This window comes from Sturnus vulgaris, chromosome 5, assembly GCF_052056855.1.
Source record: "Sturnus vulgaris isolate bStuVul1 chromosome 5, bStuVul1.hap1, whole genome shotgun sequence".
NCBI classification, from domain to species: Eukaryota; Metazoa; Chordata; class Aves; order Passeriformes; family Sturnidae; genus Sturnus; species Sturnus vulgaris.
The window spans coordinates 24,927,869-24,948,429 of NC_142247.1; the positions used below are offsets into that span (position 1 = coordinate 24,927,869).

Genomic DNA, 20,561 nt, shown 5'->3' on the forward strand with positions numbered 1-20,561 from the left:
GCATGGGAAATACAAAGAGGACAAAAGGTGAACTTCATCCCTGTGCTGAAGGTCCAAGATCAGCATAAGAAGACTGTCTCTGAGTCAGAATGATTCAGTCAACATGGTAAACAGCAAATTCCTCATAAGGGCGAAAGAAAAACAACAGCTATTTCATTTCCTGATTAACTGACTTACTCAGTTAACTACATCAGATGTAGTCACGCATTCTGTGCTTTCAGGACTCCTTCCTACCCCACCACCACACAGAATTACTGCAGACTCAGTCTGCAGCTGATGAGATTACTGACAAGTGAATTCACAGACCAATTATGAAACTAGACTTCTACACTGAGATCAATGACCCTGGGAAATGCTCAGTTTTGGTAACAACACAGTTGGAATATTTACTCACCTGAGGAACGGAGTGTATGGAAAGAGGAATATAAATGCTCCTATTTCTTGGTACACAAGAAGTCTGCACAACGTGAGTAGGAGACATTGTGGTCAAAATTGGTTTAATATGTAAAAATAACTAGTGCTATTTACAGATAACATAGCAAATCTGTTATATTGACATTCGCAGACATACATGTTTATCCTTGTCAGAACAGTAGAAAAATTGCTCTTACAGTATGATTTTATTCAAGACATTCACACTAAGTTCATTACATTCTGCCACATGATACACATTATCATGTGAAATCAGCTATTCTATACTGCAAATGGAATGCAAAATTTTGTATATATATCATTTCCCATTGTGTTCATATTTTTCCTGCATAGCCTAAACTCAGACTTCCTTACAAAAAAATCTTGCTAGTCACTGTTTTAGCTGGCCCATAGTAAGTCCTGCTACCAGAAAGATAATTAGCATGATTTTGGTGTTGTTTCTGTTACCCATCCACTACATCCTAAAAGAAAATCACTCTTATTTCTAATGGTCATGGAAACGCGCACCTAGATATCTTCACAAGAAGTTTCATCTCAACATAAGGAAGAATTTCTTCATGTCGAAGGTGGCAGAGCACTGGAACAGGCTTCCCAGGGAGGAACTGTCTCCTTTCTGGAGACATTCCAAACCCACCTGGACACGTTCCTGTGTCACCTGCTCCTGGTGACCCTGCCTTGGCAGGTGGGTTGACTGGATGGTCTTCAGAGGTCCCTTCCAATGCTAACAATTCTGTGTTTCTGTAACTGCACTTTTGATATATGCTAGTGAACGGGAACTACAATTCTGTTTTACTCCTATACATTCACAGTGCCACTGTGTGTAAGACAATCTGCACCTGGAGAAGATGGCTTGCTTGCAGCATCAGCTTTTAAACGCACAGATTTGAGGAGGCAATAATGGTTTTGCTTTCAATACTAGGGCACTTAACTCACTTTTGGGAGGTGAAGTGCACAAACCCCTTAATAGTTCTGCTACTGAAAGGTTAAGCTTCCTGAATGTGCGTTTTCCACATTCAGCACTCAATGCACTGAAAATCAAGGGAATATGTTGTATGTAGGAACAGAAATACAAATTGTGGTATTTCATGAATTTATACATAGAGTAGTAGAAGACATTAGTGACGATATGACAAATTGGTAAACGCTACAGACATTGGTTCAACATAATTGCCTGTCAAAGGTTAAGACATAAATTATAGCTAGAGCAAGACTAACGCTTCACGACTCTCTCTACACTCGAGAACATCTTTGCCTGGGAGTCAAAAGACACGGACAGGGAATTCGCACTTAATGTGTCCTATAAGCCCTGAGATTTTCCATCCTTCCGTGTGGAATCGGGACAGGGTGCTGGTGCGCGGATCCATTTTCGCAGACGGACGGACGCCACCAGGCCTTCGGCGGCACCTCCAGGAGAGGCTGTCGGAGCCGTCCCGCCCGGTGCCACGGCCACCGCGCCGCTCCGGCGCTGCCACCTCGCGGGGACGTGCCCGAGCAGAGCAGCACGGAGCCGCACGGGGTGTGCGGGGCGGGCACGGCCCAGGGGCCGCACGGAGCCGCACGGGGTGTGCGGGGCGGGCACGGCCCAGGGGCCGCACGGAGCCGCACGGGGTGTGCGGGGCGGGCACGGCCCAGGGGCCGCACGGAGCCGCACGGGGTGTGCGGGGCGGGCACGGCCCAGGGGCCGCGCGGCACCGGCACGGGCACGGGCATAGGGCACGGGTACGCGCATGGGTACGCGCACTGGTACGCGCAGCGGCACAGGCTCACACGGCGCGCCTCATGGCAACAGCGATTGGCTGGGACGGGGGTGGGAGGGGGGAAACTGAGCGGACCGGCCAATGAGAGAGGCCCGCGGGACCGCCGAGCCAATGGGCAGCCGCGGCTCTGGGGCAGCGGGGGCTCTGGGGCCCGTCAGCCTATGGGGAGCGCGGCGCGGTTGAGAGGTCGGAGGTGGGAGAGCGGCGCCCCCGGAACTGGAAGCGGGAGCGGAGCTGCTTCCCATCGCCTCCCGTTGTCCCGCGGCGCGCACGAGGGGTTCCCGCGTGGGCCTGCGCTTCTGCCGCCATGGTGAGCGGGAGCCGAGAGGGGCGGGAGGCGGGCGCAGCGGGAGCCGGGCGCGGAGAGGGGCGGGAGCCGCTCCGTTGCCGGCCCCAGGCCGCCGGGCGAGGCGGAGCGGGAGGCGGGCGACGCTCACCGTGTGCTTCCCCCGCCAGAGTCTGCCCCTCAACCCCAAGCCGTTCCTGAACGGGCTGACGGGGAAGCCGGTGATGGTGAAGCTGAAGTGGGGGATGGAGTACAAGGGCTACCTCGTCTCCGTGGACGGCTACATGAACATGCAGGTGAGGGGCTGGGGGTGCCAGGGCGGTTCCGGCCCCCCGGCATTGTGGATGCCTCATCCCTGGGAGCGTTCAAGGCCAGGCTCATGGGGCTCTAAGCAGGCGGCTCTAGTGGCAGGAGTTGTGCTCCTGGCGGGGAGCACAGTGAGGTGATGCGTGAGGGCCTGTCCCGCCCGCAGCCGAGGGGCGGTGGTGCTGGGTGGCGGGCGGTGCCTCGGTGGGGATGCGGCGCAGGGTGGGAGCGGCGCCGCTCTCCCAGCCCCGCTCGCTGTAGCCGAGCCCTGGGCTGGGGGCAGAACCTTCATGGCCTCTGTGAAGCCGCTTTTATTGCTGTCGTTCTGATTTTCTTTTCATTTTCCTTTCAAGCTTGCAAACACAGAGGAGTATATAGACGGTGCGTTGTCTGGACACTTGGGTGAAGTTTTGATAAGGTAATTGGGGTATTTATTTATGGTGGAGGAAGGCTATAAATCGCCTCACCACTTGCATTAAAGCTTGTACTGGTGGCTGCTGCGTTTCTTGTCTAATTAAGATGCCAAGTGTTGCTCTTATAGGAAAGCTATGGATGTGTCTTACATCGAAGTCCCTTCTGAGAGGAGGAAAAATGAATTTTTGAATATATTTAAAAACATTTACTATTCCCTTTGTGATGACTAAATACTTTTGTTTTCCACATTTTTGTATATCTGGGAATCCTTTGGCATTGTAAACTAGTGCATTGCAATTGGAAACATTTAGCATGCTTGGAAGTTAAACTTGACCATAACTGTCCACCCAAAGTAAACATTTTTTTCTACAGCATTGTCAAAGACTTACTACATTTATGAAGTTGCACAATTTAATGTATTTGTGTGGAAAAGGTGTACAAGGTCAACAGCAACATTTTGTTCTGTAGAATTTGGCTGTTGCCAGGCTGCATTTGGGCAGAAAAATGTTTAAAACGTGTTTTATGTTGGGAAAATGATAACGTTTATAGCTAAGGGAATTCTTGGTTCTGTTTGCAGGTGCAATAATGTTTTGTACATCAGAGGTGTGGAAGAAGAGGAAGAAGATGGAGAAATGAGAGAATAGGTGTTTTGTATTTCAGGAAATAAACTTTTTTTTTCTTTTTTGTTTTTCATACTTTTGTAGTAAGGTGTTTATTTCCATTGTTTTAGTATGGGGAAAATTAACCCTTCAAAATATCTTTAATATTTTATTGGTGTCCGAAAAACTAATGCTGAAGGAACAACAGCTAATTGTTTCAATTTAAAACTGAAAATATTAAGATGAAAAGTGAGTATTTTAAAAATTACCAGTTATCTTCCCATCTGAAGCACAGGAAGACTTGGCAGTCTTTATATTTTAGAGTATGTATGTAGTGACTGTTTAAATACATTTCATCTTAACCTGTTTATGAAACATTTGGAATTAGCTGGGAGGATTTCACTGCAAGTGAGGTGTAGAGGTCTGTTATGCCCCAGTTTCTCTCAGAAATATTCTGCTACCTCCGTGGCATTAATAGAGTTGAGACATGAGACTGCAGAATGGGAGTGTTCTTTGTGAGTGTCCACTGAAGAATGGAAAGGATGCTGTGGTCTTCCTCAGATGTCCTGTCTAAAAGCTGCACAGGTTGTGGCTGCAGTAGGTGCACATGGAGTGCAGATCTCCAGCCCTGTTGTCTTTCAGAGACAGCTGGAGTGGGCAGTGCTGCAGGACTGCATTAGGATTGAACACTGGTTATGTGAACTAGGGGAGAGACACCAGCCTGTTAGGATAGATCCTGCAGAGAAATACCTCCCTGTTTCTCTCTCATGTTGGAAGTCATCCCTATTCCTTTAATATTTACATATGTAAGTTTCCATAAAGAATGAAAAGTCTTTTTGAATGTATTTGCGCTGGTGTCTCATTGCTTTAACCAGACCCTTCTTTTTGGCAGTGTGGGGGCTTTGCAGCTCTGCTGAAGTACCCTACAATCCCATTGGGAAAGGGAAAAGAGCTATTTAAGCTAAAATCATACTATCACAAGGATAAATGAGTACTTTAAAATTGGCAATGAGCCTCGGAAACCTCAGAACAGCCAGATGTGTTCTTAGTGGTGGCAGGAATGAGAAGCAAAAAGGCATCTCACCTGGTTTGCCATGCAGCACATCCTGTTAACGACTTCATGATGCAGAATAGTGCCCTTCCCGTGCTGCCATTGATAGTCACAGTGCTGTCAGTATTGGAGGAGGAAAGGCTGTGACTTCACCTTAGTATCTGTCAATTCCTTGTCTGCAGTGGGCTGGCACTGATCTGAAAGCTGCTCTTCCTCATGAGGATGAAGTGGGACTGGAGGTGAGTTTGTCATGTAATATCTGAGCACTGGATCAGCAGATAGGGCCATCACTGTGACAGCTCACCAGGCTTCAGCTTTTCAGAGTAACTGGGAAGACCAAGCTTCTGCTGAACCCCTTTTTAGCTGTGGAAAGGGGTTTTAATCCTTTAAGTGCAGTGGAAATAAGATGCACAGCTACATGGTCATCTTTCATGATGGGAAAGAAAGAGACAAGTTTATTCAGAAACACACTTGGTTTTATAGCATGACTCACAACTCCAAGAGTAGAGAAAAGATGATTGGTTCAGAGAGAAGACACCCCATTCCCAGGGCCTGGTCACACACCACAACAGGTGTTCTATCTTTGTTATTAATTCCTTTTTATTTTGACCAAGATATCACCCTGGGAGAAATTCTCCCTAGCTTTCAGCTGGACCAGCTTATCGGCTGGGAACAGAGCTGAGAAGCTCCGGCCTGGAATATTTTTCAGGCTGTAATTTTCTTGCTTTCTCAATATGTGTCCCTACACCCCTTATGTGTGCATAGATGAATGTGACTGTTCCTCAACTAAACAGGCGTATCTATAGAAGGATGTCTGGAGTTGTGCTGTACAGCCAGAGTGCTTAATTCCTTTCCTTAGGATAAAGATGTTTTTGCCTTGCAGAGAGAGCTGCCTCCCTTCCTACAGGTTGAGAATTCGTCAATGTGGAGCACTGGTGGTTGTTGGTAAAATGCTGATTTTTGTGCTAGGAAAAACTTCAGATAAGGAGAAGTCCTCCACCAGTTTAAAATGAGTAGAAACCTTTTTGAAAGAAAACAAGCCAAAGCACAAAAGAAGCAAGGGAGCATTTTGTGTATAATGGCCTTAATGTGACAGATACTTCCTACCTGAAAAACGGGCTGTTAATATTCCAGGACAGACAGCCTGTACCCATCATCAGGAAAGCAGCCACATCTGGTTTTGCAGGGGGCTGTTGAGAAATGAATCAAAGTAGACAGACATAGCTGGTGAATGGGTGAAATCACCATCTAGAAAAAGGAAACAAACAAACAAACTGAAAATCTACAGTAAGATGAATAATAGGAAAGACAAGTGGACTTATATTTTGGAAAAGCAAGAATTTAGAACTAAGAAAACAGATATTTTTCTCATGTAATCTATCTCCCTCAGACAAATAAGCTGCTTAATATAGTCTTGAGTTTTCATCGTCAACAAAAGTGTGATCCTTTCACATAGCTTAACATTTTCTTTTGAGATGTTTTGTTATACCTAGTTTTTTGGGGGTTTTTTTGACAGTTGCGTTCCTTAGACTTCAAACTCAGACAATTTTACTTTTGCATAGCACCAGGCATCAAACACTTTAACTAAATAATACCTTGGTGTGTAAGTTGATAACTAATCTTAATTTAGTTATGCTGCAAAAATGGAGGCGTGTGTTTCTCTTTGCTACCATCAAGTGTTCCATTCATTTCAATGGAAGAACCCATGTAGATAAAGTCAAACAACTTAAACATATTCTTAGCTTGGATCCTGGTCCTAAATGATGTGGAAAGAATTGCAGTGCAGGTGAAGATAAGGTACTCTGAATATATCTGAGTAATTTGAGCTGGTTCTTAGTTCGTATGGAGTAAGCCCTATGAGTACAGATTTTTTTCATTTCTGGAGCAAGTCCAAAAGGTAAAAGAGGTGCAAACATTCACTTAGGTGTTTATTAAAGACACAAATAAAGGGGCATGTGATTTTACGTTTTAAATACAAGGGTCATAAAGTAACTAAAAAGAAAAATAGCTTTCATGCGATTAGGTTGTTCCAGCTGTTTATAGAATAAAAGAAATTGGAGGCGAAGTAGCAGGACACTCAGGAAAAGATTATGCCCTGCAAAACCACTTACTAAATACAGTGAAAGAGTGGTCAAAAAGAGCCTAGAAATAGTGAGGCATAATACATACCACATGTCGTTTCAAGCTTATTTTTGTGTTTCTCATTTGAGTATTAGGGTGTTTGGTGTTTATTTTTTACTTGGAAACCTTCCCATTCCATTAGGAGTACACAACCTACCTGAGAAGACTCTAAATCCTTATCATTGCAAAGAGAAAAAATGCTGCAAACTCCAGTTCTGTATTGTGCAGCTCATAGACTGCAAAGAAGGACAAGCTTTGGCCATAAGCCCAGATGCTGGAATTGTACCAGGTGCCTACATCCTACTCCTGACAGGACACAGCTGCACACGGGGTCTCCCTTTCGTTAGCTGGAGTTTGTGTGAAAAGGAAACCAAGGCACACAACAAGGCAACCAAGGTTGCACTGTGCTAAGGGAGAACCAAATTGTGTCCCCTGAGGCAAACTGTGGTGTTCCCCCAAAAAGGTCTCCCCCTCCCCAGGCTAAAGACAGATCTGGGAACAGAGGATTCAGAAAGCTCATCTGAGCAAATGCCATGTTTCCACAGTTTGAGAGATGCGAGGTTCTTCTACACAGAAGAAAATAAAATGCAGAATTCACTTTCACTTTTGCAAATCTATGCAAAAAATATTTGCAAATGTGATGTTAAGCTCAATCTGATGTGAGGGAAGTTATGTAACAGATTTACAATTTACTTTGGATCTATTCTACATTTGCAAGTCACTTTCATCCAAGTGATGCATTTTCTGTGTTTGATCCTGAGGGTTTACTGACCTCTGCTGCTTTTGTAAACAAGGAAATTGCATTCAGTAAATTTCACTAGTAAGTAACTTGTGTTAAGGCATACATAGTGTCCCCTTTCAGGACATTTCATCATGCTATGTGTATTATTGGAAAGGTCTGTTTAGCGGATTAAAAAAAGCGGATTACAAATTTAAAGAAAATTTAGCCAATATTTCACTTGAGACTCATCTCTAACTTCAGGCCTTTTGTTTTTAATTACAAGTTGTTTACAAGAACTGTAACATTCTTGTAAACAAGAATGTTTACAGACATTCTAATGTAGCTCTGACAATGTGTTTGAAAAGGAGTCCTTGAGGTATAAGCATATCATATTCTCATGTAAAGCACCAGCAAGAAGAGATAAAAACCCTTAAATCAATAACCTGATACTCAACTTTTTTTATCTCTACCGTTCCTGGGATTTTTTCTCTCATTAAAAATGCCACATTTAAAAATTCTTTTCAGAAAGAACTTTCACTGGAACTTTAAAGTGATTAAAAAAGTTGAAATTTAAGAAATTTGGGCAGGGTTCCTCCAGCACCCTACAGTTTTCTGTTTACATCCAGTAAATTCTGCCAACATTTCAAAAATAGAGCCAAGTATTTGGAATCTGTACTTTTTGAATTAAACTAGAATTTCCTGAGGATGCAACCTAAAAATCATTCCTGCACTTATCTTTCAAATTAGTATTCTTAAAAATAGATTAGGCACAGCATGTCAGAAACCCTACTGCAGTGGACTGAACTTTTTTCATATGCTGATCTATTACAGAGAAACTTATTTACCAGAAAAGAACCAGGGCATATAGAAATACACAAGCACATCTATAAGTTTTCTGCAAACAGAATATAAGTCTTAAAACAAAATACACTCCTAGCTTACTAAGCATAAAATCTTCACCGATTATCAGGATTTACATCGGGATCTGACCTTGATTTTTGGAGAAGCCTAGAACACAAAACTGTTTTTTTTTCTTTAAATGTGTAACTACACAGCTCACAGGTGTGTGGATCTTTTCTTTTCTTTCCCCTCTACTGCAACATGCTGCGTTTCATTCCTGACACAACAGCTGTCAGCCCACCACCACTGCTTAAGCATCCCCCACAATGGGATGTCCTTCTGTGCTTGTCATGATGCTGCTGCCGGGTTCCTCTTTGATTTCTGCTTTCAAACATATTGTGATACTGCTGGGGAATGCCAAAATCAGCAGTGGGAACTCCTGGAAGTGGCAAATCACCCTCTACCAGCTCTCCTGTCAATGTGCATGCCTAAGTGAGAGTTTAGGAGGAAGACAAAGGTTATGTTGTGGTGCAGCATTACACCAGTGGAGAAGCATCACAAGGTAACACCCAAATTTATTGTCATTTTACTCACTTTCAGGGTCTGATATTAAATACAAATTAATGGGCTTTAGATGCAAATCTTGCCTCATTTGCAAACAAGACTTCACCAGAAAGGCTCATTCAAAGAGTGAACATATCCAACTGTTTCTGCTGAACAGCAATATGTATATTAGATAATACAAATATATGTATGTAATATGTATTAGATAACATATGGATATTTGTAACATAGATGTATTACTAGCATTTAAAATCGTTTTTCTTTCTAAACGAAAAGGTGTCTAAAGAAGATTGCCACCCCGGGAGAAGTGTTTGAGGGACCACTTGTTTAGAAAGATACTCCATTTTCCAGCTTGAGTCCTATAGGCGCTATGAATATGTGAAGGGAGAAGAAAACCAAAAAATCTATATTGGGAGCAAATATTTGCTCCCTGATTCTCCCATCTCTCGTTCTGTAGGGGGCAGCAGAATCGAACAAACTTCGTTATTGGTATTGGATAAATTAATATCTGCCGGGATGAATAAATGTCTGCCTGAACATCTGCCGCGGTGGGAGATGTTATGGTTCCTCAGGGGTTGTTGCTGGGATGCGGGCAAGGTGATTGGCGCAGGCAAAATGATGGATGCTGGAGAGGTGATGGACGCCGGGGAACGGGGCACGTGGCCAAACGAACGCTCCCAAATCAGAAGTTCCTATTTTCTTGGCAAAGGGAAATCTCCAGGTGGTGCTGTGAGGACGGAGAGCTCCGGGAAGCCCCAGCTGGAAAACCCGGTACTTCGGAGCTGGTCATGAACCAGCGCGATGCATAGATGTTTTCACGTTATCCTGGACCGAATCCAGCCCAGCATCCCGCGCCTGGAGCGGACTGCAGCGAAGTTAGGGCGGACCGAGCCGGGCAGGGCCAAGGCCGGGTCCGGAGCCGGGGTCGGCCGAGGCGGGGCAGGACGGGGGGCGGGAGGGGCGCTGGGCCGCGCCGCCCCGGGGACTTTGAGCCCCGCGGCCCCGGCACTCAGGACCATGGCGGGCCGGCAGCGGTACCGGCTGCTGCTGGAGAACGCCGAGCAGCTGGTGCTGGTGTGCGGCCGGCGAGAGCCGTACCTGCGGCGGGACGGCGCTGCCGGGCTGAGCGTGCTGCGGGCAGCCAGCCTGGTGGTGGGGCTGTGAGTGCGGGCTGTGAGGAGTGCGGGCTGTGAGGAATGAGGGGCTGTGAGGAGTGTGGGGTGTGAGGAATGAGAGGCTGTGAGGAATGAGGGGCTGTGAGGAGTGTGGGGTGTGAGGAATGAGAGGCTGTGAGGAGTGCGGGGCTGTGAGTTTGGGCCGGGCCGGGGCTCGGCTGCGCTCGGGGAGCAGGGTCTCCCTGCAAGGGGGAACGCGTCCCCCAAGCGCAGCCCAGACTTCCCGGTACCACCCTCAAACTCCACTGGGAGATCAGTCCCAAAGAGGCTGATTCCTGTAGTTCCCAGGGCACGCGGCCTGATCCAGGTCCAGGCGATGACAGCTTGATTTGAGTGATGGGGACGAGTGCCCTGCGGATAGATACGCCCTGCTGAAGCGATGCTGTATGCTCACTGATCACAGGAGGAAAACAGTGATACTTAGCAGGAATTAGAGCAGTATCAAGGTATCACCCAGAGGGATCTAAGCAGAGCACAAGTGTTGTGGCAAACAGCTTGAAGCGCTTGGCATTACCCCAGTGTTTGCTGTGCATCTGTAAAATGAGCAAACCGCCTCCACATTTGCAGCTCCAGTCCTGCTGAAGGTCCTGCCCCCGTTGTTCCAGGAGCTCGGTCGTTGAGCATTTGACTTTTAAACAGGCTCACACGTTCTTTGTTCGTTGTCTGTGTTTTGCAGGGATGGTTGTATCAAAGCTGTGGGCCAGGCAGATGTTATTCGCAATCAGTTTTCAGAAGCAACATTTGAAAGGATAATTGACTGCTCTGGGAAATGCGTGTTACCAGGTAGGTGCATTTTTTATGTTACAAAGGAATGGCACTGCCAACAGGTCAAGGGACACGATCCTGTTACTCAGCCCTGGTGAAGCCACATCTGGAGTGCTGTGTCCAGTTCTGGGATACAGTACAAGAGAGACTTGGAACTCCTGGAGTGGGTCCAGTGGAGGGCTACAAGGATTATGAAGGGTTTGGAGCATCTCTCTTATGAGGAGAGACAGGGAGAGTTTGGTCTGTCCAGCCTCAAGAAGGGATGAGTGAGAGGAGACCTCATCACTGTCTGTGTGTCTCAAAGCTGGGTGCCCACAGGAGGTTTCCAGGCTCTGCTCAGTGGTGCCAAGCAATAGGACAGTAGGCAATGGGCACAAACTGATGCACAGGAAGTTCCTCCTGAACATGTGAAAGAACTTATTTACTGTGCAGGTCACTGAACACTGGAACAGGCTGCCCAGAGAGGTAGTGGAGTCTCCCTCATTATTATTCAAGGTTCAAGATATTCAAGGGTTCTTTTCGGCTTCATTGTGGAGCTCAGTCTCTTGTTTTGACTTCAGGTCTGTTCCTCTGTATCACAGATCACAGCAGGAATGCAGCTGACCCACAGAATGACTCTTCAGTTCACTGCTCTTGTCTGTGCTCTCTCACCCATCAGCCATTCAGCCACGGAGCTCAGTCTGTCCATCCTGCCCACAACTGTTTGGAGGCAAAAGGGATTTTTAAGTCACATATTCTGCAACTTTGCCTGATAAAAAATTCCCCAAAAGATGGGCAAGTCTATTGCATGTTAAACTATCCAAGTTGTGTTAGTACATGAGCTGCCAGACCTGTGTTTCTCTCACAGTGGCCTTGCCATTCAGTAGTGCCAGTTTCAGAGCCTGTAGAAAAGGCTCCCACTGTAACAAGTATTGCTAGAGGAAGTCTAGTGTGCTAAGGCCAGCCTAAGCAGTTTGCCTTTCTTTAAAGACTACAGGCTTAAAGTCTAATGAACTCTTTCAAAGTTTGTTATTTATCCTTTCTTCCACAGTTTGAAAACTTTATAAAATAACATGACAAATCAGCAACTGGAGACATGTTGCATAAGGTATCAGACCTAAAAAAAAAACTGAAAGAAAATTAATAGCCTCTGAAGAGATTCATATTTGTCTGGCTGGATTTTTTTTTTTTTTATAACTATTAGAAACTTCTTAGGGGAGCTTCTGCTGTCTGTTTAATTTGCATGCATGTTCATAATCTTTTCTGTTTCACAGTGAAGTAACTCAAGTGTACATTTACTTTGTTTTCTTTAGGCCTGGTAGATGCACATACACATCCAGTGTGGGCTGGTGATAGGGTTCATGAGTTTGCAATGAAGGTAACAGCATAAAATTACACAGAGAGATTTTTTCTTCCTTTTTTTTTTCTTTCCTAATGTATAGCTGGTTCTACTTCCAAGTGACTCTCATCTTTCTTTTATAGAAAAATACATAATTTCTGTCAGATAATCTACCTGAGGGAGGATGGATGATTTTTGAATACTGATAGGCTGCAGCCTTTGCAGCCAGTCTTGATATATTTTTGCATTAATTGAAGCAATACAGGAACTGCTTTCTATTACCATCTAAGTCTTGATTTTTTTTCTTTCCTTTTTCTTTTCCACATAAATGAATTTTTGAGCTAGAGACTGGTTTTCTCCTTGGACTCGGGGGAAAGCAAATCTTCAGAGTAATTCTCTTTATGCCATTTCTTACAACATTTCTTCACTGAAGTGGAAGGGAGAAAGAAGAAAAGAGGGAGGGAGGAAGAATCAATGGGGATTTTTTTTCTCCTGTCTTTGTCTCTCTCACTGCAAAGAGACCTCAAAGCATTTTCCAGTATCTCTTGCATGGAAAACACACTGTTCACAACTAATTGTATGGGGGGTTTGTTTTCTCTCCTTTAACCCAAGCTGGCAGGTGCATCCTATATGGAGATCCACCAGGCTGGGGGAGGAATCCATTTCACCGTGGAGCACACCCGGAAGGCCACGGAGGACGAGCTGTTCACGGCCTTCCAGCAGCGCCTTGGACGCATGCTCAGAGCAGGATCCACGCTGGTGGAGTGCAAGAGTGGATATGGCTTGAACTTGGAAACCGAGCTCAAGATGCTCAGGGTGATCGAGCGGGCCAGGAAATCCATGGATATTGGCATTTCCTCAACGTACTGCGGAGCTCACGCGGTGCCCAAGTAATAGCACTTGGCTTTTCTTTCTCTTGTTAAGTACTGCTGCTTTGCGTTGGAAATTGGTTTCTTCTGCCTCACTCCTAAAATACAACATACTTGAAAAACAACAGCCAATATTTATAGGAATTTTAATTTTATAGGAATTTTAAATTTTAATTTGAAGGAAGGCAGGGCAACATTATTTAATGATTCCTAAATGCCAACATAGGCTTAACACAGAACCCCTGCCCCCTGCTGATGCTCACACTGACCATAACAGAGTTTAGAGGGTTTCCTGTTCAGAAAGTTCTTCTGCTTGCATTTGCTTCTATCCTTCAAGCTTGGTCTCAGCCATGAGATTTTATTTTGGCCAATGTAACAACAAAAAATACCATATTTAATCTTTATATGGCTCCATAGACAAAGTTTAATTATGATTCCATGCAATGAAGACTTGCATACGTCTTATAGCTATGAAATGAAGATTAAACTGTGTTTAATCAATTATTCTCATGGCTCAAGTAGACATATCATAAAAACCCTTCCTCACTTCTGATTTTTATTTCTGTACCATGAAAATGACATTTTCATGTTACCAGATTTCAGTGTATGAAGGAATTAATGAGGAGTTTTAGCTAGATATTTTGACATACTAAGTGGTAGGCTGCTGCAAGACAAGGCATGTGAGATGGAGGCAGGCTTATTATGTGGCAATATTCAAGAGATGTTCATTAAAAAAAAAAAAAGCATACTCCAAAAAACCCCCAACCTTTTCTAACATTCAAGAAAACATGACCCAGAAAATATTTTTTGCAATCTAATACTTGTGTGTTTGGAGCAGGATGGTAAATCATCTTTTGTCAATCCAACTATGGAAAATGAATCCTGTATCATCTTCAGTAACTGGAAGATGGTTAAGAGTAAAGTAACTAAAATCAGCTGAAGGCAGCAACTACTTCTTTCAACAAGTTATACTAAAATTTAGAGGACTTAATGGTAAAATAAAATTGACCTTTCACCCCAAACTATATATATATTTCTTAGTCCTTCCTTTCTCCCTCCCCTAAAAAGCCTTGGCAGGATCTTGGTCAAAATCCTGATAAAATAGTCTTTCCCACCAAAATATTTTGAGCATTTCTGTAAACCAATGAAATAAATTCCAGTGTTCTTACAAGCATACTAACTCATTTGTTAGAAAGGCAGGTGTGCCTCCACAGTCTCTGCACACTTCTATCCTCACAGATGCACATCAAGCATAAAAAAGTGTAGTAGTAGTAAGGGTACTGTATTTTAAGTCAGGGGGAAAGGTAGTTGGGGTTTTGAGAAAATTTCCTGAAGGAAATACTGAGTTATATGTATTTTCCAGTTTGAGTCTTTTAAAATCCACTCTTTTATTTTCAATCAAATGTTTTGTCTAGACTATTTTGCTTGAATTTTATGCTACCCCTCAAACTTAGACTCTGGCATGGGTTTTCATTTTGACCAGGAGGAAATCTGCAGTTCTTCCTTGGTCCCTCCAGTCATCCTTTTGAATCAAACTCATGATTTGAGGAATGTCTGGTTTTTAACATCATGGTCAGAGGCTAAGCAACCCCAATGACTGTTTCAGTGAGAAGGGAATGGAAGAAGGGCTCTGCTTTATAACCTTGTTTATGAATTCAAGTAGAATTTAGCTTCTTGAATTTATTGCCATCCTATGGCTCCCAACTCAGCCATGTGTGGCACTCCACAGTGGCAGTGTCTGCCTGCTTTATGGTGCCTGAAATGAGCATTGAGATTCTCAGGCATTTAGCTGCTGTACTTCCCTTGTCCTTGGATATTTAAAATTGGAAAATGCTAACTCAACTGCATGTTTTGGGGTTATTTGCTCTTTCTAAGGCATTTAGTAATCTCTCCTGGGTTATCTTTATGTAATAGAGGATTCCTGTGTTATTCTGACTTTGGCAAACCAAACCTTGGGAATTCCCTCTGATTTGAAACAGTTATCTGTCCATCACTCTGAATGATATAAAAGGAAGAGAGGTAAATTAAAAATAATGACTTATGCTGCATATCCCCTTTGAACTTTGATACTTGCATAACAATATTGTATTTAACATATTTAAATGCTCGTTTACATATTTTAAATAGTTGTATTTTAGAATAAAGTATAAAGAGGTCAGAATATATGAGTAGGAGAGCAGAAAAATTAGTTTTAAAGTATCCCATATCTTTTTAGCATCCAAGATGCCAGCCTTATTAAAAATATTCAGTAATACAATATAATATTCTTTGAATGGAAAGTAACTCATGTTGGAGAGTACATGAATTACAATGGGGCTTAATTTTTTAATTTGAAGGTTTTTTGAGGGATTCATATTTACATCATTTCCTAAGTAATTCAGTAATTGCATATATGGCTTGAGTGTGTGCCAGACTTCAAGGATGTTACTCATACGGCTCTGTAACATTTTCTTTTCATTAGAGGGAAAACTGCTACTGAAGCCACAGATGACATTATCAATAACCACCTTCCTAAACTGAAAGAACTCAAACTACGTGGTGAAATAAATGTTAACAATATAGATGTCTTCTGTGAGAAGGGAGTCTTTGATGTGGAGTCTACAAGGAGAATACTTGAAGCTGGAAAAGATATAGGGTTACAGATTAACTTCCATGGTGATGAACTCCATCCGATGAAATCTGCTGAGGTACGTCTTTCTTAACATTCATTTTTGTTCCTGTGAGAGCCCAGTCTGTGAAAGAATTGCAGTTTTCAAAACCGAGGTTGTCTTTTCTAAGCCTTTATGAAACAGACCATCTGATAGAAATAGATGCCAGGAAGAGCAGTCCATGTGCAGCTTTGGAATTAAGGACATGGGAGGAAGCCTTGACCTCTGGGACTAACATGCACTGGCTAATCAAACATTGACTTTGCTTATCTTCCACATGGGATACAGATCGGGAAGGTGGATATCCATGCACCCAAGAATGACAAAAACATGGTTTCTATGCAACTTGAAAAATATTTTTTTGTTAAATGTCCTGTTAGAAGCAACAAGTCAAATTGCAGTGAGCACATTCAGCCGTCTCATTACTCAGATATCAGTATATCTGAGCACACTTAGAGAGGTGGTTTAGTTAAGATTAGATTCCCAAATATCTTGATAAAGAAAGACCCTTTGACACCATGTTTCACCATCATTTAAATATTGCTTCCTTCCTGTGGGGTCTGCCCAAGCTGTGTATAAAAAAAACCAAACCAAACCAAAATCTTGGTTGATCTTAAAAGCCTATTTGACTTCCCCATTGAAGGCAGCATTCAGTTTTGTGAGCTATTTTCTGATGGATCCCTTATGAACAAGAGTTGATAATGTTTTCATCCATGGCTCTCACATAGTTTGTGTGTTAGGCTGTTAAATACATCACTGAAGGTGTGCTTCTGCACTGTGCGTGGATAAAGTGATCAACTTTTCCTGCAGTAAATTAACAAATAGTTTATCTCTGTATTCTGATTGTTCTTTCAAGCATTCTTTACCCTTTCTCTTCTGGTATATTTTGCATAAATAGTGAATTGACTCTTCCAGTTGTTTAGAAACAACTTTTTAAACTGAATTAATTGAGAATAGTGAGTAATTTGCTTGAAAATTTACTTAGCTTGGAGCTGAACTAGGAGCCCGGGCCATCAGCCACCTGGAAGAAGTTAGTGATGAAGGTATTGTGGCAATGGCAAGAGCTAAGTGTGCTGCTGTCCTTCTGCCAACAACAGCCTACATGCTAAGGTAAGGCCACTAGATTGAAGAGAAACTTCTCTTCAAACTGCAAATCCTTGTGTGTGTTTGAGAGTCTTTTAATCTAAAAGCATGAGAGTGTATCTATGCCTTAAGGATCAGTCTGGGTCAGTGCAGGCAATCACATGAGCATTGAACTGAATGAGCCTCCCTCCTTATATGTTGGAGTCAGCAACTGGAATTTTTTTTTCTTTTTCTGCTGGAAATCCTCAAAAATCTGTGAGATTGCTGAGAAGTCTCACAGTAGATTTGGAGTGACTTTACAGCAACTATGAGTAAAACTTCCTAGAGAGTGTACTTCTAAGTGCCCACCCTGCAAACACCTACTTTATTAGGTGTAGATTAGGATTAATCCAGGGCCTGAACAATTTTCACATGGCTGTTCCAGATATTGAAGTTATTGAGAACATCTTTTGCATTATAATTGCTAAGTGAAAAGATCTCTAATGTATGCAGACTAAACCCATAGACTCAAAAATTGGGAAGGGACTATTGGCATGTGCCACTGCTCATATTTTGGGGCCTGTATTTGAACCTGTAAGAACTAGGAAATTAGTTTTTTTCAGAAATGAAGATTTTCATCTTGTAAATTCTTAAGTAGCTGAGGTCTGGATAAATACTAGAATTTCAGTGGTGTGGAGCCTGATGGTTGACACTGGCTGCTGCCACATGGTTTTACTGCAAAAGCTGTGGCTCACACTTCCCATTTATGTTGTCCATAGGGTGATAGGTAGGGATGCAAAAAGAGAATTTGGGCTTTCCATAAGGATCAGTGTAACTGAATGCATGAATGTAGCCAAACTGAGAGATGACTTTTGCTCTTGTAAATCACTGTATGATAACTAAGCAAATTGTACTGATAAGTTTTTTTTTTTCCCACTAGACTGAAACAACCTCAAGCTAGAAAAATGTTGGAAGAAGGTGTTATAGTTGCTCTTGGCAGTGACTTTAATCCTAATGCATACTGTTATTCAATGGTAAGATAATCCTAATACTGAAACCATAGAATTATGAGATTTCTTACTAGTACAACTTGTATGTACAGGTCTTTCACACTTTAAACTGGTTTCCTGTGCACAAGAAGAGCTGCATGCCCCATGCAGACAGCTGCCTGTGTTTGTTTGTGTGCAGTGGTAGTTTTTGCCAAAAATTTGTGAAACCAGAATGGTTTCCATCCTTCCTATGCCCTGAGAGGCCTATTCAAAATGCTCTCCAAGCTACTTATTTTAGAGTTCTTGTTTTGGATTTGGCAAAATTTATGTTGTACAAAACAACTCCTGTTGTGCAAGGAAGAAGGAGAGTGTTTAGGGATTTGAAGCATAAACAGCTTTGTGTTCCTGGTAACTCCCATTGTCCCTTTCCTTGCCTGCTAGCCTATGGTGATGCATCTGGCCTGTGTAAACATGAAGATGTCAATGAATGAAGCACTGGCAGCTGCCACCATTAATGCAGCTTATGCTCTGGGCAAATCAGACACACATGGCTCCTTGGAGGTCGGCAAGCAGGGGGATCTTCTTATCATAAATTCATCAAGGTTTGTTCTTCCATTGGCATTTGAAATGTGCTTTAACCCTAGTTATCTTCACTGAATAAAGGGACACTGGTAGCATTTCAGACCCACTTTCATTTTCCTTAATTACTCCAGTGGAAAATAAAGCCTAAGACTTTTGGGGCTGTTATTACAAGTAATCCATTCCTAATTACAAATTTCCTAGAGATAACATGTGTTTATTTTGTGGAATAAATTCTCTGCTGATAGCCTCACTGTATTCATGCAGCAAGAGACAAATGTAGACATGGAATAGTGTTTTCCCGTTTTCAAGCAAATCTTATAAAATTGCCAGGTATGTTAGGCATGTGACCTGCTCTTATGTGAGTTTATATATTCTTAAATATCTTGTCTTTGCATGTGACCTGCTCTTATGCAAGTTTATATATTCTTAAATATCTTGTCTTTTTAGGTGGGAGCACTTGATTTACCAGTTTGGTGGACACGAAGCATTGATCAACTACGTTATAGTTAAAGGAAAAGTCATCTATGAAAATGAGAGGTGTGAGACAATGAGGAGCTACTGAGAGAAGGCAGTAGTTTAGTAAGCTACTAAATCAAATTAGCACAGAGTATTTCAAAGCAACAGACAAATCAGATTTGTATTTATGGGTAAATTGTTTGCCTGCTCACCTTACTCTTATTCAAATAAACCTTACCACGCATTACCCATTTGGTGCATCTCAATGTCCATTGTCCTTCTCTCCAGCACAATAAAATAATTTCTAATTGTATCCATCTTAAATAAGACAGTTTCCAAAAATATTTTCCTGTAGAATTAATCTATAATATTATTATTTTTGAAAATAATCCAAACAAACTGGCAATGAATAAACAGAGTTTGGATCCAGGTAAGATTTACAGGGGAGTGTGATGTTAAGTAACCTGTGACAGAGGGCCAGGGGCTCAGGCAAGCATTTAGGATGGCCCTTGACTGTGCTGGGAGAAGATCATATGCAGTGTCATATAGATGTTCCAGAAAAGACCTAATTTTATTTATCCTAGGCTGAATCTGAAATAACATCTGTCATATTTGTTTGTGGAAGTTTGAATGTTATTCTGGTAAATTAAGTATGATAACTTTTACTCAAAGCTGTGTTGAAACTTAGGAGCCTAACTTTTTTAAAGCACTCTTTCATTTATCTTTCAACTACTGCTTTTTTTTCCCACAGCTTGTAACGTCATTTAGGAATGCAGTATGTAGAAAAAAGGATGATACAGCTCTGGAGAATTTAAGTTTTGCAGCATTTAAGCAAAGGGTCTAGGGTAGGAGGGTCTCTGAATACCATGGACTAAGTCTTCAGATTTTCAATTTGCTGCCAAAGCAAAAGGGAAATACTTTCTGAAGGTGAAGTCATAAAATTGCACCTGACAAGCATGAAGAACTTCACATAAAAAATTATTATTAATATAAGCAATATAATCTGTGATACAGAGCAAGTACTTTAGTGAACCAGACCCTTGAGGAAGGACAATGGTCTCGTTTGGATTAACAGTTATTTGAAAGCCATCAGGAACATGTATGATCATTATTATGACCTTCTGATCTGCCTGAGCCTTGGGCACATCTGTTAACACACAAAATCTGCAAGCCCTCCCCTGCAGTATCTCTCTTCATGCTTTATTTGATCCAGGTTAGCCAACTAAATCAGTTTTTAAAACAATGTAATAGCATTCCTGTCACCTGACGTGTTTTCCTGCAAGCAAATGTTGTACCAGATGTGGGTGTGGATCCTTGGAAGCTTGAAAGAACATCTTAAGTAAGTGATTGCACAGTCCATTCTGCCCAAGACAGCCTCCATAAATAATGTTTATACAGGGATTTGGGAAGGCTGTCAGGGGAGGAGCACAGGCATTTCTTAAATGCAGGGTGCAGGCAGAGTGGTGCCTCTGAGCTCTGCACAGGCACGGTGCAAAACCTGAGTCCACTGTGTGGCATTATGTTCTGGGGATCCCTTGATCCAGCGGCCAAAAGCAGAGGTGAGTGGGAAGCAAGGCCCAGAATCTCTTCTCTGAATGCCCAAAGC

At 42.7% G+C, this 20,561-nt stretch overlaps 2 protein-coding genes across 5 annotated transcripts; both read left to right on the forward strand.

Moving 5' to 3' along the window:
- Positions 1–2,159: 2,159 nt before the first annotated feature.
- On the forward strand, positions 2,160–4,639 carry SNRPF (small nuclear ribonucleoprotein polypeptide F). The gene is made up of 5 exons (XM_014888573.2): positions 2,160–2,175; positions 2,348–2,499; positions 2,646–2,771; positions 3,135–3,199; positions 3,773–4,639. The coding sequence occupies exons 1-5, from the start codon at positions 2,160–2,162 to the stop codon at positions 3,837–3,839; spliced, it is 426 nt and encodes a 141-aa protein (XP_014744059.2). The 3' UTR covers positions 3,840–4,639.
- Positions 4,640–4,921: 282 nt separating this feature from the next.
- On the forward strand, positions 4,922–19,202 carry AMDHD1 (amidohydrolase domain containing 1). Of its 4 annotated transcripts, XM_088165078.1 has the most exons (10): positions 4,955–5,084; positions 8,817–9,089; positions 10,943–11,049; positions 12,324–12,388; positions 12,962–13,239; positions 15,680–15,905; positions 16,852–16,976; positions 17,869–17,962; positions 18,359–18,519; positions 18,947–19,202. In XM_088165078.1, exons 2-10 carry the CDS (start codon positions 8,854–8,856, stop codon positions 19,059–19,061), a joined length of 1,407 nt encoding a protein of 468 aa, XP_088021204.1. In that variant the 5' UTR covers positions 4,955–5,084; positions 8,817–8,853; the 3' UTR covers positions 19,062–19,202. The 4 variants fall into 4 exon arrangements, with proteins under 4 accessions (XP_088021206.1, XP_088021204.1, XP_088021205.1 ...); XM_088165080.1 differs by lacking the exon at positions 8,817–9,089 and having other exon boundaries at positions 4,922–5,084; XM_088165079.1 differs by lacking the exons at positions 4,955–5,084; positions 8,817–9,089 and adding an exon at positions 9,761–10,002.
- Positions 19,203–20,561: the final 1,359 nt, after the last annotated feature.

Bases quoted from the DNA above. Each gene is read 5' to 3' on its own strand.
- SNRPF (XM_014888573.2), top strand. The intron at 2,772-3,134 runs GTGAGGGGCTGG...TTTCCTTTCAAG, and splicing joins ACGGCTACATGAACATGCAG to CTTGCAAACACAGAGGAGTA. The intron at 3,200-3,772 runs GTAATTGGGGTA...TTCTGTTTGCAG, and splicing joins TTGGGTGAAGTTTTGATAAG to GTGCAATAATGTTTTGTACA.
- AMDHD1 (XM_088165078.1), top strand. From the start codon at position 8,854: ATGGGATGTCCTTCTGTGCTTGTCATGATGCTGCTGCCGGGTTCCTCT. The intron at 9,090-10,942 runs GTAACACCCAAA...TGTGTTTTGCAG, and splicing joins CAGTGGAGAAGCATCACAAG to GGATGGTTGTATCAAAGCTG. The intron at 12,389-12,961 runs GTAACAGCATAA...CTTTAACCCAAG, and splicing joins TTCATGAGTTTGCAATGAAG to CTGGCAGGTGCATCCTATAT.